Source organism: Lytechinus variegatus, chromosome 1 (assembly GCF_018143015.1).
Source record: "Lytechinus variegatus isolate NC3 chromosome 1, Lvar_3.0, whole genome shotgun sequence".
NCBI classification, from domain to species: Eukaryota; Metazoa; Echinodermata; class Echinoidea; order Temnopleuroida; family Toxopneustidae; genus Lytechinus; species Lytechinus variegatus.
Window position 1 is genome coordinate 36,084,942 of NC_054740.1, and position 26,144 is coordinate 36,111,085.

General features: G+C 36.8%; 1 protein-coding gene across 3 annotated transcripts in view; it reads left to right on the top strand.

Moving 5' to 3' along the window:
* Window positions 1-5,990: 5,990 nt before the first annotated feature.
* Window positions 5,991-26,144, top strand: part of LOC121412919 (protein Shroom2-like) — a 39,870-nt gene continuing 19,716 nt past the window's right edge. Inside the window, exons 1-5 of one of the 3 annotated variants that reach the window (XM_041605683.1) lie at window positions 5,991-6,217; window positions 17,118-17,312; window positions 17,746-20,815; window positions 21,197-21,354; window positions 21,878-22,195. In XM_041605683.1, the coding sequence (XP_041461617.1) occupies window positions 6,096-6,217; window positions 17,118-17,312; window positions 17,746-20,815; window positions 21,197-21,354; window positions 21,878-22,195 (3,863 nt within the window). In that variant the 5' untranslated portion in view covers window positions 5,991-6,095. Of the gene's footprint in view, window positions 6,218-13,703; window positions 13,796-17,117; window positions 17,313-17,745; window positions 20,816-21,196; window positions 21,355-21,877; window positions 22,196-26,144 lie in introns of those variants that run through there. The other 2 variants (XM_041605691.1, XM_041605697.1) reach the window with 2 other exon arrangements.

A 26,144-nucleotide genomic window follows, 5' to 3' on the forward strand; every position in this document is an offset into this window, starting at 1 on the left:
GTCAGTATATGTTATGGTCAGACCAAACATCGCCCCCATTGTTGGATGGACAGGAGGTCGATACTATCGGGCAGCCACTGCAATAGTGCATTCTCTGACTAAAAGAAAGGTCTTTCCCAGCACACAGATGTGCGTATTGATCTTCTTCTGGCTCGAAGCTCTAAAGTGATCATATTTGCATATGAATAGATGAAAATTCTCATTTTCTCCCCCCCTTATGGCCAGTGAGACAGAATGTTCCGCAATTGTTGTTCTAGAATTGGAATTTGGATCCAGGGGGCCTTTGCCTTTTGTCGTCTAGTTACAGAGAGAAAGATAGGCTGTGGACCATGAAGAAGATTAAATTGTTATGGATTTTCCTAACTTTGTAAGGACTTCGTAAGGAGATAAGCATTGATACGGTCATGTTAACAGATACATGTTAAGACCATTTCATATCTATCTTTTGATGGAACTTCTGATGGGTCTTTGCCTAGAGAAGACAAAATTATGTACATATACATTTAGTCATTTTAAAGTGTCTTTTATTCTACTTGTGACTGTGGAGACCAGGGCAGGTTGACACAAGTACAACACAAGTGACTAGAACTGCCATTTTGTTTGGTTATCGAAGCATGTAAGCGGCTCTCTTGAGTGCGACAGATGCTGGGAACAAGAATGCAAGGAATCAGTTCGTACATGCCTCCCCCTGAATGAGCGGAGTCTACTGGCCATGCTCGGCAGACGGGCTCGTTGCTCACTCATGCCATTCAGTCCCAGGCTGCTTACGGAGGAGGTGGTGTAATTGTTACAGTGCTGGCTCACCGTGTAATGATCTCTCGACTTGAGATCCCTTGTCAGTCGTGCTTGCTCCGTGTTATTCATCATCATTCTGCTTCTCTGGGGGAACCGCTCTGTTTGCGTGGTGCACTTAACGTCTTGAACCAATGAGCTCTCTACACAAAGAAAAACCCTCCTTTTATTACCCACTGCACTGCGACAACCAGCATTTAGTCATCAACATTGCACTTGGTGGATATAGTATTTGTGGTGGCAGTTTGACTGGATTTATGATTCACTGGAAGATTTGCTCTCTGAAACTCAGTTGATTGGAATGATAATTTGTCTGCTGTGATGAGTTTGATTTATAGTGGGGATGTCATGATGCCATATATGGATTTATAGGAACTTTGTATTACCACTGCTTTTGACCCTGCAGCGATAAGGTAGGCCTAAATACTTGGTATCTTAGATGGTGGTAGTTGATAAGGGAGATAATCATAAGGGATCGCCATATAGGCTATTACTTGTTATCATTGTTTTCATCTGTAGATTTGTCATTAAATCAATGCAAACTCTTTACTGATCTTGATTATCTGATTATTATCTGGATTATCTCCTGGGATTTTTCCTCTTCATTTCATATTTTCCTTATTCTATTTTATTGCTCAAATCCACCCATCCAATTCCATCTTTTCCATTATTCTGCTTTTAAAACATTAGGCATGTTAGGCCTATAAATCTGTATGTCTATATATATTCACCCCCCCCCCCTCTCTCTCTCTCTCCTCTCCCTATTTTCTAACTGCATCTGAAACTGAATGTCTCTTAATATCCCTTCATATTTCCCAGATTAATTGAAGCTAGCTGTACCGCTGTGTGTCATACACGCACATGTATTCCATACAGTAGTCCATTATGCCGAGTAGCAATTAATCCAATACCGAGGAAACCTGTTGGATTCTATTAGGGGCCCCCTTCATGCCCTTTTGGCTTTAATGTAGCTGGAAGCTACCATTGAACTCTTTCAATTAATTTATCAAGTTGATGATCAAGTGCAAGCCATTTAATTGTTGATTCCGCTTCCATTGCTCTTTGTATTGATTGGTTGGAACCTCTATGTTATTGTATAATAATAGGCTATGCTATTAGTAGTTTAGGCCTATACACTATAAATGAAATGCAAACTCTAATTTTATTTATTGGTGTATTAAAATTAATCCAGTGAGATTTAGAATGTAGAAATTTAAATTGCATATAAATTATGACCTATATAGATTTAAAATTAAATCTATTTGGATACACCTTGCCCCATAACAATCAATTATTTTTTTTTCAATTAAAGTTAAAATCTCTGAAATCTAGATGCAATGTATAACATTTTATTTAGGCCCTAATGTTTGATTTGCGTAATGAATTCACCTTTATTCCTATCAAGTGAAGTAACTGAGATTAATTCAATTAAATTGTGATTTTATTTTTCCATAAATAAGAGGCATTCACCCTGAATGGAAAGCAAACACAATATATACTGGTACCTACATGAACCACTCACAATAGTATTCAGCAGATAATGAAGTCCACAAATCAATTTATTTTTACCTCGCCCTTTTGTGTAATTATTATTAACCATAATGCTTTATTGTTCACAAAAATATTGATTTCATGTGCAAGTTTCACTTCGTATGGAATATTTTGGATTACCAATATTAATGGAATTTTTCATATTCATGAATGAATATTCTGTCTTAATGTCATAATGAAAATTAGTGACCCATGATTATTGGTTTGCTTGCATTAATTTGCAATAAAAGAAAGGCTTGGCTGCAGTAATTAGATACAGATTCTTCAAATAGCTGTGTGCCTTATGCCCCTAAAAATTCTTCAAGTAGCTGTGTGCAGTGTTCGTGCCTCCAATTAAAATATCTTGATTTGAAGAGTTAGTATGAAGGCTGCAATTTCCATGGCAATGGGTTGCTAATATAATATTTGCTTTGAAGTGACAGTTTGTACGTAAGCGGGTTCCTTCCAGACTTAAGAGAATTTATTGATTTTTCTTTAAAAGAAAACAGTCAAGGAAAGTTAAGGGAAATTGCCAAATTCTTCTGGAAAATTATGAGAACCATAACTGATATTTCTATGAAGGACCTTTGCCTTGTAAAACTGCTTGACCTGGAAACTGCACAAGATGGCAGCATTGAACATGGAGTTATACTATCCTGGAACTAAGAATGAGGATCACTCGGTCATCTGCTTATCTCATCATTTTGTCACTTTTGAGAGAGAACAAGTGTAAAGGACAGGTAATGATCTTGCCAAATTGATCACAACGCCCTCGAATTAGCTTTGCTGTCATGCAATTGACTCGGAGGTCAGCCGGTGCCACAGATAGTTCAAGATTGGGGAGCTGATGTTTGAATGTGATTTACAGATTTTGTCTGAAATTGCCGGTCTCTCGAGCAAGCCTAATAAAAGAGGAATAAATCATGCACTGGTTCATAAATTCCCCATCTGATTTAATGTTTTGATTTCTTATGAACCTGATTGCAGAAGAGAATGGTGTAAAGTCTGTAATTCAATTAAACTGCCAGACGTAAACACACCACCTACCTGTGTTGTTGTCCCCAAATGACCGAAGAATAAACAGGAAACAGATGTTTACTTGACTTACTATTCTTAAACAACAAAAAAATCATTTCATAATAGAAACATGGAATTTGTGCATATTTTGCAGTTTGCAACCAACCCCCACGTCCTTGGTCGTTCTTTGTCGGACATTCCTGGCATTTTTCAGAGAGTAATTGGTAAAAGTTGCAAATATGATTAACATCGTGGATTTGGGCGATATGTAATCATTTATGGAGTTTAGGCACATTTTTCATATTAGATTGAGGTTTAGTCGCATTCCTTAGGACGTGAATGTTGTTAGCTGGCCCTAAACTGAGATTGGTTTCAGGGGATTAGCAGATTCAGCATATTTTATTTGATTAAATAATAAACACAGTTTAGAAGTTCAATTTCATGTAGTACCCACGTGTGTGTGTGTCTAACCAATAGTATATTAATTGAATAGGTAAATCAGATCACCCAAATAGAAACAAATACATTGAATAATATGAATAAAAGACCTTTTTTGAAAATCATTAATTAAAATGTTTGCATTCGTAATTGAATGAATGAGCAATATTATATACATGTAGGCCTGCATATGAATAAATGGTAAAAAGATGGATATAAAATCAAAATTGTCTTCATCACCCACCTAAATAAGTAAACTATGAATTATTTTTGTAAAAGATGGAAGTAATGTAATGTTTCTAGTAGGTTTTTAAAGTATACAAAAATGTATACCTGTGTGTACAAAACCCACAACTTGTAGACACTGTAATCTCCTCCCAATATAGCTATGCAAGACAATGCATAAAGAATGCAGTAAGCCATAAGCCAAGCTTATTATCACTATGGCGATATACCCTTCATCAAGGTATGATGTTTGTAGAGTGAAGCCAATCCCATATCCATAGTGGCATTTCATAATGCATCCACCTTGTGCTATTGCTGTCTGTTGCCAAGGACATGGCGTATCCAAGCTATTCTGGATCAACTTGTAGAATTTGCATTCTTGTGTTTCTTATCTTAAACTTCAGCGTTTTGGATACAGTTTTATGGCTGCCTGTCTCCTCTCAAGTGACGCATAAATTAACTTATCTTCCAAGGATTTGTAATGGCTATAGTTCACCACTTTGTATATACCCATGACATGAGTTCATTATGGTACTTATAGTAATTCAATATTAAAAAAAAAATGATTTCCTGGAAAATTTGTTTATATCATATCAGTTCTTTTGAGGAATATCATTTTTATTCTTTTTTTAATATTGTCTAAAGCCAATTCAAGCAGTCCTCTATTGCATTATAGGCCCTGTATGTCATGGTCATCTGTTCTATCTTCCTTGCTTCCGTCTTATAAATCCGTCTTGTCGCTTTTAAATCATGAATCAGACGTGTCTCCTTTTCATGTAAACAGTTGAATGTTTAGAGCAAAGCAAAGACTTACCGACCGGATATGAAATTGAATCAATATGCCAGCAGTCTGTATACTGTCTTTCATTTTATCGTGATTACCTGTATACATTTCCTATTTGAACAATCGGCAACAGATGTGAATAGGCAAAGGGTGTGTTACTAGTATGCTCAGTCACACTTACAAAACCTGACTCGCAACCAACCAATGCTGTGCCATTCAAAATAGCATCTTTGATCGGTCTTTGATCAGTTTCATGGGTGTGACTGTAGCATATTAAAAGTTATTGGCTTAACGGGTTGACAGTTGTAACCTTGTAATTTGTGTATAAAGCCTATCTGAATTACGTAACATGAGAGTCGAAGAGTTAGGATTGAATGCCATCTGGTGAGAGCCAGAAGGGCTTTTGTGAGTTGAATTCAAACTCCAAGCAAATATTTAAGTTCATTCTCAGAAGGCTCCAACGTGCTGAATTTCAGTCTGATTACAACTTACTATGAGGGTTGTGGCAATATACTTTGAAAAATTCACACAATAAGTTTTTTTAATGATTAATGCCATTTTGGTTCTCAACTGACCCCTTCAAGAGTGTTCTATCTGTGGTAATAAAATCTTAGTAGAATCTTCCTTGACTAATGGTACAACAATGTAGAAACTCAACGTCTGTGAACCTGAACCAAAACGAGCACATGTCAACAGTTCGAATCAAAGGAACAACAAGTGAATGAAATACGTAGTCAAATTAGGTTAATTACCACTATTCTGTTTTTGTTTACAAGTATTTCCCCTTCTGCCGTACCTGTGCATTGGTTTCCATGAAAGAAGTTCAATTCTTTGATATCTCTGTACAACATACATTGTCTTGACGTCATAAAAATGTTTACGTTCAAACATAAAGGCCCCTTTTCCTAAGAATAAGATTTAATCAGGGTCTATCCCATACCACAAAGGTTTATTGAGTAGCCTTTGACCAGGAAACTATAGCCTAAGAAATCCTGTATTTGTCTTTAAGACGATTGACACCTTGAGATAAAGGCTGAATCATTGTCCACTATTCAAGTACTGATAGTGAGTACCATTCAAGGTATCAAGCCTTTGGTTTAGTTGAGTCATTATCAGGATTAATTTGCCTTGATTGGCACAAGTTCGTTTAGTTTACCCAACCAGAAGCAGTCTTCCACTACAGATAATTAAGAAACTGACATCTCTACGGGGAAGGTTCAAAGACACCTGAGACCTCGTATAGTGAAGTTCATTTGGATCTAGACAGGCTCCAAGAGTTGTTGCTTTGAACTTGATCTACCAATGAAAGATGGGGTTGAAGAATCTTGCTCGTTGTCTTCTTGATTTTGGAGATGTACATGAAGTGTATGCTCATATCTTTTGCGAGGTACCAGCGCTGAACGTAATCCGGAGACGAAGAAATGGGACACTGTAAGTCATAACTGCAGTAATGAAGACTTGATTGAAAATTAGGCAGAAATCATAGATGTCGGAGCTCGTCTCGTTTGCGGCTAATTATTCAATAACCAAGCAGTATTTCAATAGTACTTGATTCATTTTTCAATTTTCTTTAAGCTGATGGTGATTACAACCAAAGTCTCAAATTAGATTTGCAAAATGGCTGAGCACTACTCATTACTTTTTGATTTAAGACAAATTCTATATCCTCTGTAGTTAAAGAAATCATGTGCTGATTTTTTAGTATATGTACTTCATGAAAGGACCTGTCTGATATTTATCAGACAAAGTCTGTTCTTTGTCTGACAGTTACCATATTATCAGCCAGACACCTGTTTCTCATCAGCCATTCAAAATCAAGAAAAGTTGTCAGACAACAATTTTGACAAATTAAACACTATCCTAGTCTGTGTCTCAAGAGTTCAGGAATTAATTTGTTCCATAGATTTAACATGCTTTACAACATCCGGTGATTTCTTCCTTTCTTTCATCTTCTTCGGTATTCTTTTGTTGTGGTGAATAGTGGAATCTTGTTGACCATTTCTTGTGACCACTTGTTTTCAATGTCCACTGGGATGACTCATCCAGAATCACTTCTTACCAGTGGTTTGAGGTTTGGTTTTTTTAAATACCGTGCTACAATGTATTACATGAGAACTATAACATGGGCCAACAGTTTTGTGGACTAGTCTTTGAGCAAAGACTTCTCTACTGCATAATGAACAAGCATATTGTAAAACCTGTCTGTGATTTTGCACAAGGAATCCCTGACATACATGTACGTCTTTTCCTGGTGCTTTTATTGTTACACATCAAGTTTAAGATAACAGAAACATGAACATTTAACCAATATTATATTGGTTTTTGACCATTATCAAGGGAATCTCATTGTGAATAAAATGGGTTTATTTTTTAGATCTAGGATCTGTGTTTTTCCACAACAGAAAAACACAAGAATTTCAGATTTCAAAATAGAAACACAGAAATTGTGCCTTCTACACAATTTCAGGAAACAAAAATAAAGAAATTCCGTACATTTATCAAGTTTTGTGATCTCAGCACTGTGTCAGTGAGTCTGTTCTTGGAGACAAGCTACAAGTCTTAACAACCCTAAGCTTTATCTGTTAATCCCTGTGATTTAGTGATAATCTATTGACACCATGGTCATGGGAGATTAACTCCAGTGACATCATGTTAATCACTATGACCACTATGGTCCTTCATGCATGGGTGACTAGTCGGTCCTTCAGATTCGTATTGAAAATCAGGGGTTGGTTTAATTCCAAGGGATTTTCAGACAGGAATGTTCACTAGATTATGGATTTGTATTTTTTGTCAAAATGACACTCATGCAGAAACATGTATACATTTACAAAATGATAGTGTCTTTCAGAAGTAAAGTATGTGTTATTACTTGTATTGACCTCATTATAGTGTAGGTGCATGACTTGGACAAAAAGTCTTGTACACCATTCTGCTTCTTTGCAAGGCTGCGTTTATGCGACCTCAACCCAGAATCATGATTGGAATCACGATTTGAATCATGATTCAAAACAGCAACATGAATCACGATCCGACAGAATCAGCGTTTATACGACCATCTTTCTAACGCTGTTTCTCCCTGAATTCGGGCCGATCCAGTGCGCATCACAGTGCGCAGTTTGACCCAGGAAGTATATATAGGTCAACATTTTCGCGCGTGTTTCTAACTTCACGTCGGCTGCTAGATTTTTGCTGCCACCGGAGCTAACGCTGGATCGTTTGTGCAAGTGCAACTCGGCTTCCGAAAAATAAATCTTTTACTTCCAGAATTCCGTGTATTGTACCTCGTATTGTTTTTGTTTACTTGTATTCAATCTTGTCGGTTCATCAAAAATGGTGTTCGGTAGCCGTAGTACTGGGCACGAATTCTGTTAATTTTGTCTCGACAGGCGGTGCCACATCTCCGTTGAAATCCCTCCCTTGCAAGCGCCGCTGAAAGGGACTCGTAGATCGTCTTATATTTCTGTGAATCCCGGTAAGGGATGCTTGTGCTTCAGGCTGAGCCCAAAGCACAAGCAGAGCCCTGAGTTCGTCGTCAGTCCAATTTGTGCCTTTGGAACTTGAAGACATGATTGATGAAAACAGTGAAATCAGGGTGACCAGACGTCCCGTATTTCCCGGGATTGTCCCGTATTTCAGAATATTGAACAAAATGTAGTTAATACATTTGAAAGTGACGAATTTTCATTAAATAACCAACAGCTGACGAAGCAGGGACAACAATTAAATCGATAACTGTAAACTTTTGCAAGTTCTGCGATGATTTCTTGCTAATACATTGCAAACGAACTGGCCTCCTGCCTGTGTGTGGCAGGCTACTAGCTAGGCATGGAGGATCGAAGCAAATTCTCAATGGTGCAAACACCTCACATGATAAACAGTTTTTCCACCAAAATAATCACAAAATCGGCGGGAAATTCTTATAATTATACTATGGATTCTCAGTTTAATGATTTGGAGATGTAATCGGAGGAAAATGTTATTGACTTTTCATAGATCTAGTTTCAGCTTTCGTTTTGAGTCTTGGTGTGCACGATGCCGCGATGTTTCATCTAATTTTTAAGTTTGACAATATGTTTCACTTTGAAATTTTATTCATTTCTAAAACATTTTATGTTTAAAATTTTAAAAATACATTTAATAAAGTTATGATTTTTATTAGATGATTGGATTTTTTTGTTTACTTGAAGTTTGAACTTTTCCCTTTTCTTTATTTTATATATACCCTATCCTTTCTGCTTGCCCTTTTTTGTTCCATCTATCTTTATTTCCTATCTTTCTTTCCTCGACATTTTCTTTTCTCTCTCTCTCTCTGTTCATTTTTCTTTCTTTCCTTCTTTATCCAATATACTTTTTTATTTCCTTCATTCTTTCTTTCCTTATAATTACCTTGGCTTCCTTCTCTCTTCGTCTCCTGTTTCTTTTCGTTCTTTCTCTCCTTCCATTATTTTCTATTTTTTCGTTCTCTTCCCCTTCATTCTTCCCTTCCATTCTTTATTCCTTTCTTCATTTTTCCCTTCTCATTCTTTTCCCTTATTTTTATTTTCTTTCTATTGTTTCTTTCTTTCAAAGAATGAAGGAAACATGTTTATTTCCTTCATTCTTTCTTTCCTCCTACTTTTTCTCACCTTTCCCCCTTTAATTGTCTCCTTTATTTTGCGAGACATTTATTAATCTTCCCTTCCTTCCTTTCTTTCTTTCTATATTCATTTCAAAGAATGACGGAAACCTTTTTTTATCTCTTTTATTATTTCTTTCATCCTTTTATTCTAACTTTCTGTTATTTTTTCTGTTTTCTTTCCTTCCCAATCATCTCTTTTCTTTCTCTCCTTCATTCTTTCGTTCACCTTCCCTTCTAATTCTTTATATTTTTTTCAAAAGTCTTATTATTATACTATGGATTCTCAGAAGCCCACACTTTGTGTGGGCTTCTTTGTTGATCTTCGTTTGTCAATTGTCCCGTATTTCATTTTGTGAAATCTGGTCACCCTGAGTGAAATATACAAATGACGCTACAGTACAACCCCGGGGTACAATACACAGAATGATAATTCCTAAATGCACATGACAATTGGCATATACCGGTACTAGTACACTGGCAATCTGCTACACGAAAATTAACCTGCACGAAACACAGCGCGCGCCTTTGAGTCGAACCCGGAAGAAGCACGACACAATGACGTCATAGAATCATGATTCAAATCACGATATCGTTTATACGACCCTTTTCGTTCGTGATTCTACAGAAACGTCTTTCCAAACGCCCCTTTTTCCGTGTTTCATGTTTGTGATTTGAAAGACGTTTATTTCCAATTTCGACTAAACGCAATCGTGATTCTGCAGAATCGTGATTTGAATCATGATTCTAATCATGATTCTAGGGTAAAAAAGTGTCGAATAAACGCACCCCAAGAGACCCCAAGATGAGCCGTCAGTTCCATCTTCTTTTATTTTTAGTGAACAAATACAGAGGTTTCTGTTTTTTACATTCCCTTTGAATCTAAAAGCAAAGTGTGAGCAGTCAGATCACGACATTCCTTTCCGTGTCTTCACCATGTCATGTGTACCTGAAAGAATGGTGGCGGAGGCACGTAGAGGGCTATAAATAACCGCTAAGCAAAGTCTAGGTAGGGCCAATAGGAATGATAGGACAAATATGGATTGCTCAATCAGATTGTTTTTAATGTGCCGCAACAATGCTGACGCATTATCTACTATCTCTTTGTTTTGTTTTTTGCATAGCAACTCGTACTTCAACCAGGTGTACCTGATCAAATATATTTAAGCTCTTCTTCTTTTGATAGATTGAACATTCACGTGCACTTGTTGAATTGTCATGTGCTCAAACATACTGAAATATTCAGGTTTGTGGGCGTTCCGTTGATATTAAATCATGACATTAGTAGATTTTATTGCTCAGAGCTGGTTGACATGTCAGTTTCAGTTACTGGCTGTGTTGAAAAAGTAAATATATGCCTACAAGTGATGCTATTTTGAAATAAGAAGGAAGGTGAATGTTGTAAAGTGTATTCACATAACATTGTGTTATCAAATGCATTATTCAAAAGCAATCTATTATCATTATTTCAGTCTGTCATTTTTCTACCAGTTGCAACAAAGCTAATAGCTTTACCATGTCATGTTGACATTTGAACTACCAAGTGTATTTGGGCTAAGCTGCATAGTTTTTAATGGTGATCTCATAAGTTTGGAGGCAAATCTACTGTAGCTACTCCTTTATTCTGAATCAAGAGATCTAGATATTGTGGACTATCTTCCCTACTTAACTATGAAAGACTTAAAATACTCAGACTTATAAATTGGGAGCATTCAATGTTAGTCACATCATCAATTAGTACCCAGATGTAAGAATGAACAGATGATAAGGACCAAGGTAACGAGAGGTGATGTCTGCCGGCCTTCATTCACAAGACCTCATTGCTGAGATGACTACCAAATTGGTTCTTCAAGCAGCTGACGATGGGCCACACAGCTGAGGACTGATGGGAAGTCACATGATTGCAAGACTGCTATGGTCTGTTCACATGGCTTGTGGTTCTATGTGACATTGCACATTTCTTTGAGTTTCTGTCGTGATTACCTAGGGTTCTATTTGTTGGTGTTTAATAGAAGTTATCTCTTTCCCCATCTATTACGTACCCCCTTACATATTGTTGAGAAACGGCAAATGTTGCAAATTGTATAATGCCCAAGTAAATCTGAAGAGCTGATACGCAGGCCTACATGTACATTTTGATTTTATAATTTTTTCAGATATTTTCTGAGGATTTCTAAATTAAACAAAGCTAATCAAATCAAGATGCATATCTACATGTAAGATCCCATCGACTCTCAATAGATGATTTGATGTGTTTTTTAACATGATTTTAAATTTCATTTACTTGTGAATTGTGTCGAAGTATGATGTGTTTTAGTGTTATCAGATATAAACTGTTGTACAGTAATTGAAAGCCTCTTCTTGTACATGTTTTCATTAGCAATGTGAACCATCTTCGCAAGGAATTTATGACTGACCAGTCTATGACACTCTGTGGGAGGGATGCCATCCAAGTGATAGATATTCAGAGAACTTCCCTCCTGCTAATTGACCAATGTCCTCATCCCTCACCTCCCTCTCCATAGGGGGTTGATAGAGGGAGCTATTTCTGTTTACCTCATCCTGAGAGAGTGTTAATTGTCCCTGAAACACAATATGAGTATATCTATATCTCCTCGTAACTTTATTGGAATATGAAAAAAAGTTCCTGCTGTTATTCATTTAATTGAATTACATAGCAGGTCTGATTAACACACATTGTTTGGTCATGGGAGGATGTGTGGAGGTAATTATCCACAGGACATGTTTCATTTCAGACCATTCAAATTCTTGAATAATATTACTATATAATTTCTTACATGTAGTTTCAGCCCGTGAACTTAAATACCATGATTTCTTATAGTGAATTATGATGGTTTCATACTACTTGATTAATGTTGGATAAAATAATCACAATTTAGAGGTCATCACAAGCTGTTGGCCTGATGATTGGCAAAAGTCTTAAGATGTTTATTATTATGATTTTATTTTTCTGCTGTGATACCTCAGGGTTTTTTTGTCATAGAATTGAAAGCTTTTAATGTTAGGTGTGATACTGCTTGAAGCCATGTTGATACTTCAGTACTAGTATATTTTCATATTAAAAAGAAAATCCAAGGTAGACCATATTCCATGTGGTTACCCTAAGCATATTGAGATAATTGGTCCAATTTACCTCACAAAAGGCTCACAATTTTTAAACAAACATGAATTGATTGGACTCATTTTCATGGATAGAATTAATAGTTTTCAACCAAACCACCTTCATGTACCAACCTTTAGGGGGTACTTCTGTATGGCATGCCTGAACAAATAATCACTTTTTTTATTTTTTATGAAACTTTGTGGGGTGGAATATTGTTTGAAAAATAATTGTTAACAAGTGCGCTTATACTTGGTCACAAGGTGTCTTTACTTCAAGCTCTTTGGATAAATAGAAAGCGAGACTTTTTGTCCCTGCCACGAAAACCAACATTATTGCTTTAGACCGCGTTGATTGACAAGACCTATTACAAAAGGAATTGTGAAAAGTCCAAGCGAATTCCATAGTGGTAGATTACATTGCTCTGCTATCTTGGGGATAAAAAGTTGGTTTTTGTATTATTTATCAATTGGAACAGGGGAAAATGTAAATAGAATTGTAGCAGCACAAGTTGGAATGTGATATTTGATATTATTCTGTTTGTAAATTGCCTCTGTGATTAAATATTTCTTCTCTTGCATGGCACGATTGGCTATTTTTTACCATCTGCTGCGTTACCCCTTCCCCTCTTGGGCTCTCCTGGTTAAAGCAGTGTACTTATATTTTATAACAAAGTCAGTGTACCAAACGACTTTGAAGGTTGAAAGGATAAAAATAGTGCATTGTTGCTACTTGCAAGTGTATAGCAATCATTTAGGGTGTAGCTGTGTTCTTTTGGCGGTTAGGTCGATGACGTCCAACCCTTCTAACGTGGGCGCATTTTTCACCTCTCCGTTTGCACAATGTGCGTTTCCACTTTTAGATTTTCAATGAGAAACAATGTATTTGTGGTCTCCTACTCTTTGTCAATAGTGTTTGTCCAAAGCTGTGGTACAAGCCATGGTTGCCAATTTTGGGTCACATGGTGTTTGTCGTATCAAGCCGTGCGTTGTATTGTCACCTTCTATTGTTGTACCTTGAATTAGTATTATACAGGTATTACTCATGATAAAGTCCGGTATTCAAGCATTTGTAAATTCCCCTTTCGTTTTTTATATTTGGACATGCATGCTCCTCCCTGTTTTGTCTATTGAAAGCCACCGCAGACTTGATAGTTGGGGAATTTTAGGTTGATTTTTGTCATTATTCCCACGATGGTTTATCTAGAGAGAAGTGTCTCCTGTCGGAGAGCTCGCTCAAGGGTTAGAGTATATGTATCGCAGCGGTGTTGGTAAGACGTGATATTTAACATTTCTGAGGACAGTTCTGGAATTTTTCTTTTGTACCAGATACACGTAGAAGGAAAGAAAGAAGACTGCTTATAAACATTTCAAAATCTTATGTATGCATCTTGATTGTCTAAAAGTTAGAAACACATTAAAAACTTGTTTGAAATTTCCCAACATTAACAACTTTTAAAACTCTTACGTTGTTATAATTTCATTGTTTTAATCTTCTTATTGAAGAAGACACATCTTCTTAAGTGATTGTTCTATAGTCACACAATCTGTAGAAACAATTTAACTCACAGAAAAGTAGACTATTTGTTTTCTTCGTTGAGTTTTGTCCTTTTCATGTTTTATATTTTATAGTAATTATAGTATAATGAAATGAAAAGGTGTGACATTTAGTTTATTTTATATGAAAATTAAAATAAGTCAGCGACAACTAAGTTCCCAAAGTTTTTTTAGGGTATAACCTCTGCCTGTATAGTGTATAAGCATGCCCAATTTGAAATATTAGGGCGGTTTAGGTTTAATTTGAACTAGTTTGATTTCAGTCAGTACTGGTCTCGCCCTTCACTTGTTTACTCATACAACTTCCATTCATTCTCAATCTCTATTGTAACTATCCAACAAGCTAGTATTAGTAAGCCATACTTTTTCTGAAAGTTTGAAATGGAAAAGAACTGAGCAATAAATTGTTTTGTTATACATGTATGTAATATGAATTGTTTTGTTTAATTATCTGAGGCTGTATTGTTTAACTGTATAAAATCACTTTAGTCTTTGAGTCATAAGCAGGGTATTGAAAAATGAAAGCTGAGGCCTATTGGCCTCTATATCTTATTCTTGTGCCTTGTGGCAAAAAGATATATATATAAAAGGCCTAAATATCAGCTGTTCAGGTAAAACCTACAAGATGTGGTTTTAGATCCACAAACAAAATGCTAGTATGTAGACTATGTTACAGGTAAAATAGTTTGCATGATATTAATAATTCAATCTTCAATAGTTTTTCTTTTGCAATTAGCATAAACTGAATATAAATTTGGTCTGTTTGTAGACTAGACCATCTTATCTTCTGATTTTGGTCTCCTGTAGATTTTTAAGAAGGATATGAAACGCATGGTAGGCTGCACAGTTGGATATTCGCCTGCTTTCGTTTTCTTCAGTAAGATTGTGGGATGTACATAGAGGTTAGTAAGAAGTTCCTCAAGAATGAGTTGGCAGTTTTCAAATTAAATATTATATTAAAATGGTGGTTCATCAGTAAGCAAGAAGTTTAAGCAAGATGGAATTCTGTGGATGTGGATTTGTTTGTTGAAACAATTTTGTTTCATATTGCAAGTGTGTAATAGTATGAACTCGGATGTTTTTTTACTTGCAATTGAAGTTGAACTTGGCAATTATTTATAGCTTCATTAAAACCCCTTTAAACCATGTGTATTTGAAATGTAAAATAAGTTCATGAACTATGGAGGCCCATACCCTTAAAATTCATGAATTTAGAATAATTCCAGAAAATGTTATTGGATATAGTTGCTAGTTTGTGAGTGGTGAATTCTTAACTTCAAAGATTTATATCTTACAGATATTAATTTATTGTCTAAATGTTTTAATTTGAATAACTTGAATTTAATGTTAAATCTGTAGGGTTCAAATTCAATCTACAGTTTACTGGTCAGTGGTCACTAACCAGAAGCTGTCCTGGATCTACATGTATTTTAAATCCCTGCAATTTTGCATGTAGGCCTACATTATGGATATTGGATACCGTAAATTAGAATGTTCATCTTTAGCATCATCTTTTTTAGTCTTGACCAAATCTGTTTCCGGAACAGATTGGGCCTTCCTGCAAGAAAGTGAAACGTCATTCATAAATTTGGATGCCATCTTGTATCAGGTTATCAGGTAGACAAAAGATCTTGGACCAGACAATCGTGAGCCAACATGGTCTTGTTTATCCAGATGATAGCTCCAACAAGCCACGTGTGTAGGATATATTTACATAGGCTTTCTGTGCGGAGGAAAGTACAAAAGATTATGGATGACCAAAGGAGAGAAATATAACAGCTCCACAAGTTTGAAGGACCATGCTTGCATCACTGCATATTTGACATTCCAACCAATATGCAGATTTCTATTTCTATGTGGTGTAGGAAAGACAAAGCCACAGAAAATAATATGGACAAGGTCATATGATGTATTTTATAAAAAAATAGCTGTGTCATATATGGATCAGTGAGGAGTGTTGTGGTATTGATATGACAAAAAAAGGTCATCTGTTGTCTACAATATATGTTGCAATATGTCACCCAAGTGATTACCACAGTTTTAAGTTAAGATAATTCCAAACTGGGGCCCTAGTATTTGACCTTTGTTTATCATAAACACATATGTATACATTGTACCATAATGTAATAATTCATCTGTTCTGTCCACTTTAGAACATTATTATTTGCAACATACACTTATAGCTGACAAAAAAATTGTTCAGACTTGGGTCAGTTTTCATTTGATTGTTTCTGTGTGTTTTGGTTCAGAGAATACATCAATCTGAATAATTGGCTGAATCCATCTGTAGAGGCTCTTCAATTCATATTGAATTGGCCTATTGCACTTAAAATGGTCTTACGGTCAAAAGTGTTGGATGCTTACCGTCTCCATTGCATACCATTACTGTGCTCAATTGACAACTTTGTCATGATGGGCTGATCGGTCATAGGTTCACAATCGGAACGATTTAAAAATAGATGCTATTTTCACTCTAATCTTCTATGATGATCTCTGACAGGAATGGTCCTTGAAATATTGGTGGTGGTCATAGTCCCACATGCAGGCATTCCTGTGAGGAGTAAAGGGTCTTTGGAATGCCCAGTCCCCATCATGCAGTTCCACATGCAGGAATGTCCTTTGGGTTGTGGTTTTTCATACTGGTTTAGTCCTGATGGGAGACTTACTACTATGTATAAAAACTGAGACAATTATTTACGATTAATGAGGTTTCAGAATGAAAAGTATTTCAGTTTTATGAATTAGTGAAGCATTGAAAATATAAATTAAGTGAGACTTGGGCTTGAAATAAGTACTTAGTGTCCACCAATGTATGTTATTCATGATATATTACAATTACTGTTTCTTAATCACTTAAAATCTACCCTTCATTATTTTCCTTTTTAACATTTTTTTACAAATTCAATCCAAAATTTTCACAATATTTCTATATCTAACTCTATGACATCATATAACATCTCAAAAGATAACATTCGTCACTTCCATAAAGCACTTTTGATTAAATCAAAGTTTTCCTCTTCTTTCTCCATGCATCAGGGGGTCATCAGCATCTGATTTCCGAGGCCCTAAGAGCCCCGATCTGAGAAAGCAAGCACAAGAGAATGCAGCCATGATGAAACAGACAATGTACCCAACAACGACAAGTAGTGCAACTTCATCGTCAATAGACCCTATGCCAAAGGAAGTCGCTGAACAGAAACCAGTCAATACCAAAAGAGTCAGGAAACGAGAGTAAGATGCCTTTGACTCTCTCATTTTTATCCATTTAATTAAAACTCAGCAAATTAAAAAAAATATATATATTATTTCCAAGTTTCCTTACAATTCATTGAAAATAGATGATATGAATTGTTATTCAGTGTTGGTGGCATCTAAAATGTTTTAAGCAATTTACTTATGTGTTCTATGCTTTTCAGCAGTAATATGCAATATGAAGGAATCATATATATATATACATATATAAAATGCTATGACAAAGGAACCTTTTTGTTTGTAACAAGTCAACTGAAGGTATGCCTCTGGACACATACAAAAAAGACATTTTTGTGCCGGTTTTAGTTAAAGTTTTTCTTGATCCATGAAGTTTTATATTCCTTGCAGTTTCAACTTGGCTCTTGATCATAATGACTTACTGCACTATTCTATTTATATCTCCTTGACACAGATCTCAGCCTGGTTCACCGAGGCCCAAATCTTGGCACACAGACCTTAGAGCCTTGAGTCAACCAGATCTGTCCAGGATGCCTCAGCACTCCCAAAGACCCGGTGAACACTCACAACCACGCTACAGGAATCCTCCTCCAACACAATACAACCAGTTCCACAGTTCATCAGATACATCCTTCATGAAGTCCAGTTACGAAGAGAAAATAATCTACCACCCGCATGGCAGGTCCACCGGGAATCTGAATAACAACAGTGCTGAGGACACTATAGAACCCTTGCCAGGGCATGTGCAGAAGAAAAGGGAAGCATTCGAAAGGACGATTTTGTCACAGAGCATGGATAAGATAAATACTGACGATTATGGGGATGGGTATAGCAAGAGAGGTTTTAAAGGAAAGGAGGTGATAACGCAAGGTGTGAATCCTAACTTAAGAAATATCAGCCGCGATATTGAACCTGCAGAGACTTATCCAAAGGTTGTTGTGGCAACACATATAAACAGTGTCCAGTCAAAGGCAGTACTGGGCAGAGTACCAGAAAGTGGTGAGCAGAAAGGTCAGAAGTTTGGAGGTGCACATGATGTCAATATCTACGCTGTTCAGATGCCAGAGAGGCAGATTGCCAGTTCAGCAGATTCATCTGTCACCAGGAATTACGCGCAGGCGCACAGCAATTTGGCAGGGCATCCCCAGACAAGCTACGTGCAGTCAGCGTTTGGTGCCAACGCACATTCAACAAGTTATAATTCTTACCAAGGAGAAGTAAGGAAGGTGCCACCAGCAATACCAAAGAGAGAAGACTCTAAGACTAAGACCCAGGCGTATAGTGATCATGTGAAATCCTCATCATGGCCGGTATCCACCATCAGTTCAGAGACCACTTGTACATTGACAGTGTGTCCAACAATTCAACCAAGTGAATTGCCTCCAGTGAAACTGATGAAGACAGAGAAAGAGCAGAAGTCACCCTCGCAATCTGCTTCACAATCAAATGTCAATCAGAATTCCAATGGTGCGATGCAAGATATTGTGGTGGCAAAACGAATATGGATTGACGATGCTAGTGAGCCTGAATTTAACTTTGAGGACGGTAAAATTCCTAGTAGTGACAATACATTGAATACAAATGTGAGTCCTCCATCCCCTCCTGTAAGAGACAATGAAAATGGACATTTCAAACTCAAACAAAGCAAAACCACTCGTAGTTCTGATGACAGGTTCAATACATCAGATCATTTGATCCAGGACTATCGCTCTTTCTTGGAAAAGACAGAACAGCAGCAGGAGAATCTGAAGTCATATCAACCAGACAGTAGTGTGCCAGACAATAAAAATTCAAGAGAACTTCTCATGAGAACTTGTGATTTTGGAAAAGCAACTCAGCAAGATATTGTGGAAACTTCACCGATGGCACAAACGCAACCTGCAAGAGATTCTCCACGGATATCCTGGTATCAGGAGAAGAAAAATCAGGAGAGGAGAAGACAAAGAAAACGCTCATCACTGTCCTCTGATGATTCATTGAACTTGTCAGACTTTGATCAAAATAGGAAAAATCTGGTGCAGAATCCCGCTAGAACCTGGCGCAACCCAAGTGATAGTCGGGATGAAGAATGGAAGAAGTCAACAACTTCTCAGCAGCAGCATCCTGTTGAGTCCAGGATTTCTAGCCATTCACGACAATCCAGTGATCTGGACAATCCTAATGCTCCAAGAAAGCGGACACCAATAAGCCCATCTCTGATGGAAGAAACCTTTAGAATGGAGCCAGAACAGAAGACCTTTACTGAAAAGGTGGAAAGGACTGGAATTCGCCAGGAGAGCAGAGATAGTCATAAGTCAGGCATATTTGAGAAGAATGATGACAACCAGCTTGAAAAAATTCAGTCAGACAGTAATCTCTCTGAAAATTCAATTCTTCGAAGATTAAAAAGGGAAGGCTCATTCAAGAACAGTGTGAACCTTGACCCAGAAAGGTCAGAGGGTAATGAGACTTCTGCAAGGAAGATCATACCAGACACAAAGAGAGACCTTCGAAATCTAGGTCTTACTGAGAATGTATTCAAACAGGATCACAGATCAAAAGGTAATCATTACAAATCTGGGTCTTTCACACATGATTCAAGGGGGTATTCAGCAGATCCACGCCTGATGAGAACAACCCCAGTGCCATCATCACACCAACGCACACATTCCATAGACACATACAACCGTAATCCTCCTAGGAGGCATGAAAGTTTTGAGCGAAGGGGAAATGCAGTTTCCCGCGAGAGCTCCTTTTCTGAACGTAATGTAGCAGAAAAGCAAGGGTACTGGGAAGCAAAGTCTCAAGAGAATGACCCGGAACGTGATAAAGGGGAACACAAGAAGTCAAAGTCGGATTCTGATCAACATCCTAAAGCAGACAAACAGAGGAAGAAGATGTCTGATCCTATCAACAAACCCCAGAATGTCAGGAAGACATCAGATCCTGAGAACAAGCAACTGATCTGGGATGCCCTCAAAGGGTTCATGGACTACCGACGTTCCCCACCAGGAACCAGCCCTTCCAGTTCCCGTCCGACTAGCATGTACGGCTCAGAGCAATCCCTGCATCGCAGTGAAATTCACCAATCTACCAGTTCTCTTGTCAGCGGGTACTCTAGTAGCAGACACTACCCCCAAGATTCTCTATCAAGCATCGGCTCATCTTTTTCTTACCCATTGCACCAGCCTCAGGATTCAGGCTTTGGGTCAAACAGTGATATCTCACAAGTCCGTAGCCCACACTCACCTCCCCAAACGGGAGTGGTTTCTCCAAAGGATGTGCGTGTAGCTGCTTCCATCTCACGTATCTCTGTATCGTCTCCAGGACCACAGTACCAGTCTAGCAATTCGGGCAACGAGCGAAGGAGAAGTCACCAAATTCAAAGACCACACCCATCCAAACACCTTACATCAAGGATGTCTGTGGACTCTAACCTCCCTAATTACCGTAACCAACAGGAAATGACGAGGTCCAACAGGTCACCCCAGGAAAAACTGGATTTCTCACCAACTCGACAGATATCACCTTTACCATCATACAATGTAAGTAATGTGATTCTTAAATCAAAATTACTAGAATAAATGTACAAATAAAATATTGCACTGCTTATTTGTCAGATCTGTTCAGTAAACTACATTTTACATTAAAAATACCTCACCTCCAGAAAAAAAAGAAATTTGTGTACTTTTCCCAAACTAATTTTTACAAGGTTAAAAAATATGCAAAGATACATGTTTCTCTCTCTAATCTTGAATGTCAATTATTTTTGTGGAGATTAAAATGCTAAATTGAACACGTTTGTTTGATCCTCATAAATGAAGGTGAGAAAGTGTAGTGCCAATGTGTAAGTAGTTCTACCAAATGACTTCAAGATTAAATCTATCATTAGTAAATCAATTATTTTTTTCCCTTACATTTGTCAGGTCCATGTGGCAGAACGAGTGCCAATCTCTAGTCTCAAAGAGGAGGAGATCAACAAAGAGGGCGCTATTTATTATGAATCGCTTCAACCCGAGCATACAGAGACGGAAGCAAACCAAATCTTCAGATTCCCTCCCAGTAAAAAGCCAGACCATGTCAGGTACGACTGCGTTATCCTCAATAACACTCAAAATAATGATAATCAGCTTTTATATACACCAGTAGTGCTTGGGATGATGATTCGAGAATTTCATAGAAATCATTTCAAAGACATTTTCAGTGATTTTCATGATAATGATCTTAACTTCAACAAGGTTGAGCTCCTTATTTTCATTAACTCAACAAAATAGTTTGTGTCAAATCACCATCTGTTTCAGATAGCTATATTAAAGGCCAGTCCCTAGATGTAGATAATCATTTCTTATTGATCTGTAAAAACCCAAACATATATACATATCATTAATAAGGATAGGGTAGGGACTTAAATATGAAAAAAGGTGGTCTTATATTAATAGAATACTGCATGCCGTCATTCAAATAGTCTCACTTTTCCCCCAATTTCTGTCCATATTTAGCGGAAGAAGTAAAACTATCTTGTCTAAAAGAGAAGTAGTATTTAAGGCGTCAAATGATAATAAATCAAATTTATTTAAATATTTGATTATTAAATCTTTATCATTCAGCAGCTCTGGTGGTCAGAGAATATCACCTAAAACATCACCTGGTCATCCTCGGGTCAGCAGCTTGACCATTGATCCGTCAAACCAAGGAGTGGACATCAGCCCCCCTCCACCACCCACGCCCCTATCCCCTCTCGATATCAAGGGTAACATGGAGTTCCCCCCTCCTCCACCTGAGCTGGCACCCGTATCCAACATCAAGAGGAATAGTCCAAAGCAAGAACCCAGTGAATCGACTGGAAGTCAGGGAACTCAAGAGGGCAGCATTCAACTAACTAGCACAGAGAGAATAACGCCCACATACTCAGACCGGCTGCAACAGTGAGTTCATACTTTATTCTTGTGTGGGTGTATGAAGGGTGTGTTTCTATATGGCTTTGTCTATGGTTGTTTTGTTGTTTGTGTTTTTTTGTCATCTTTAAGGTTCTTAAGTCAGTATCCTGTGACTGTGAAGTTGCTCATACCATTGTCTTCTAAATCTGTTCTTCAGTTTCTGCCCTCTTCAACTTTTTAGTCTTCTTTTTTTTTGGTATCACATTGTTACTTATTGGTTCTATTAGCGGGCACAGGAATAGTTGGTCTCTAACTCTATCATTACATAGCATTGACTATCAATCAAATTCCTTTGTTTATATCAGTAAAGAAACAAGTATTGATTAAACATCTAACGAGGAGGCGTTTGATGTTTAAAATATTTCTTCATGTCAGCAAATATATCGGCTTCTTTTAAACTTCATTCAAGCCAAGCTCTTTCTTAATCTGACTACCTATTCACAATCATTCCCAAGAATGTGTACTATTTACATCCAGGTTTATATATAGTTCAAAATAATGAATAATATCTCATTTTATCTTAATTTCAATATCAACAGTGTACAAAAATAGCTCTTAATGGAATTGAAACCTTTGAAGTTTTGGTCCCTGCAAAGGGTCAACAGATTAAGATAGGATTGATAATGTTCTCTGAATGCAGGAATGATTGCGATATCTTATGCGCTTAGACAATCAAATCCGCTTGCTTCTCCAGGACTTAGATTGTAATTCCACGAATGATGCCAAAGTTATTAATTGAGACAGTTAAAACCTGTCTAGGGGATTTTCGGTTGTAGTGTTGCTACATATGTCTTCATGTTGTGCAAGATTAGGAAAATTAGTATTTTGTTTGGATGATTCCATTTGGGATGTTAATCTATTTGTGTGCATGTTTGTGTACCTACCCCCCCCCCACACACACACAAATGCTCACACACCGTTTCCTCCACACTTGGAATCAAAACTATCTTTGCCCTCTTATAACAATAGGGGTGGGGTCAGTACGTAAAAGCAGAACTGTGAGATAAATGAAATGCAAACTTTCTGTTTCAAGTTTAGATTTTTTTATCTCGCTCAATTCAAATTTGAAACTTGAATACATACTGTGATAGTAATACAATCCCATATCAATAGAAGACCAGCAAAAGTTTCCACCACAATGTGATGAACCTAGCCCTAGTTTCTGCATACCCAAACAAACAAAAAATAAACAAAAAAGTTAAAGAGAGTTAGGTGTGTCTTAAAACCAATTTTGATTTATTGCTAAAACAAACTAATTTTTCAATGTTCTTGATAATAATGGGAAACCAAAAGTTTTACTGCTTGTCATACCCATGTACTTTATATGGCAAATGGCCCCTTTGTGGCTGTTCTTGAGTAGAGGAAATGGCTTTTTAAATAGTTCAAGTATGGTTCAAAATCCTAAAATTGCCTCCTCCATCAAATTCTGTATTACTTTTGAACCTCTGCCAATCACTCTCAACTCCCAATATGCCTTTGATTCTGCTTAGGGAATTAAATAAACTTAAAGAGAAATGCCAGTAGTTGCAGTAAACACTAATTTCATGAGAAAGTCTGTAAAACCAAGCTTAATTGTCAGAATATCATCGAGGATCTAGATCTGGTACAGTTACATAAACTGAACTTTGTGAAATCCTGAAATCTACGCTGAAAAATGTTCACACTGAAGATCACCAACACTGAAGATCACCAACACAGATAGGCACACGTGGGACAGTGTATTATTATTGCTGGAATAAAGACCCGACGGAAGTGATCGAATCCGCGCTTATTTTGCTGATTTCTCAGCAATTACACAATTTCTCCCAGAATCCTTTGGCACATATTTTTTATTCATACAAACAGACACTTGGGTGGTCATTATATTAGATTCTGTAAAAAGTCATTTTGAAATCGTTACCAAAACTGGAATTTATCTTTAAAACAAAAAGACTGTGAAAGAATATTTTACTATAATCTCATTTTTGTCATCTTGGGGGAAAAATTAAGTTGATCAAGGACAAGTTTGTGTTTTGATAGGCCTGAGGTTTGGCCATCTATGGCATTCTCATGAAAGTTCATTAGCTCCATGTTTAGGTTGTAGTTTTTAAATCTACTCAAGTTTGCACCTTGAGGACAATATGGGGGTGAAGTGTCTTCAAAATGTTCTTTCTTGTAGATGTAATGAATTTAAGAATTAATGTAAATTAAAAATGATTGAAATGGTTTGCAGACATTTGTTTATATTAAATCGGAGGTTTTGCTACCTTTTACATGTTTTAAAATTCACTACCTCTTTAACCAGGATTAATATTACAATCATATGTTTGGCTTTGAGGTTTCAGACAATCTGACAATCAATTATAACTATCAATAAGATATCACTGTTCAGTACAACAACTATAACACATCTTCTGTAAACATCTTTTCTGGTTCCCCCAAATTATATTCACAACCATCCAGGCATATCCTTGAACAAAAATCATTCATGTTGTTCCTATGTAGCCAACAGGTGCTCAGCTAACCAAAACAGACCTTATTGTTTCATAATCATATTATCACATTATCTAAGAAAAAAAAGAGGTTTATCATGCGATATGTAATAGCGGATAAGAATCTTTCACATTTTTTATGGGATTAGTGAGCATGCATTCATTTGATTGAAAGCTGCAAGGTTAGACGTTACTATTATCAGATTAGACCAATAATGATGCATTTCTCTTGTCAGTCTGTGAAAATCAGACTGTCGTACATGATAAGAAATTCTACTGAATGAAGCTTAAGGTGTCATGGAAGATGCATCCTTTAAAACATGATGAAGTCGATCTCTCGGGATTAACTTAGGCTTAGGCTTAGAATGTGACTCATGAAATGAGTCTTTGTGTTTACCAACTAGTCCCCCATTGTTACTATATGATCTTGCTATACTTTTCGCTGTGACGAAATTATGAATATCATTTTCATCCAATTTTCTGCCAGTTTGCCTCTCGCTGATCACCTTCTTTGAAGAAAAAATATTTGACTTCATTTTTGAAATATATGGAATTGATCTCTAATCAACTGTCTAATGAGTTTCTTTGTTGGACTTTGAAATGTAGTTCATCCAGAAAATTGCAATGAATGGCTGTCCTATATTTCAAGAGAAACATATTTCATTGAAATAACCTAATATTTCTTTGCTGTACAGCCCTGGGCCATTATCTTTTTCTGTTTTTTTTTATCGGTGTACTTATCTGAAATTCTAATTTTATTTTCTAATAGTGAGACAGGTTAGTGAGGTTGCAACAAGAAATTACCCTATTCTGACTTCCCATTCAATAAATCTATACAATCTGATGTGAAGAGGGTCTTTGTGAGACCCTTCTTGTTCGGAGTTGTAATTGAAATTTTCTCATTTTTTTTTAATGCCTCCAGGGTTGATCAGGCTGCAAATCATTGAATGTAATTGGACAAATATTTCAATGACAGGAAATGAAATAGATGCTTCATTTAGATTAGGAATCATGAGGGAGTGCTTAGAGTTTATATTCGTTGATGTTGGCCATCTACTATTTTGTGCCCCCCCCCCTTTTATTTTCCCTCCATTCTTTATCTTTCTGTTTTGCTCCAGTTCTCTTCATGTTTTTACTTTGCTTTCCATGTATACCACTACATCTTTATCAGTTTCTTTTTATTTTCATTTTCCTTTACTTTCTTTGTTTTTTTCTCTCAGCAGTCCCCTCACCCTTATCTCTCTCTTGATTGCTTCTCTCCCCCCCTCACCCTCTGCCTCCTGCTCATCACTCCTGTTGTCCCCTCCCATTTTCTGACATTCTCTCATGTTAATTCTGTACATCTTGAAACCCCACCCCATTTTTTTTTCTTACATTCATTTGCACTTATAAACATTTACCAAGGCTATTCTTTTCATTGTGTTTCAATAAGTTCATAAAAACAGTATATCATATTTCTGGTATAG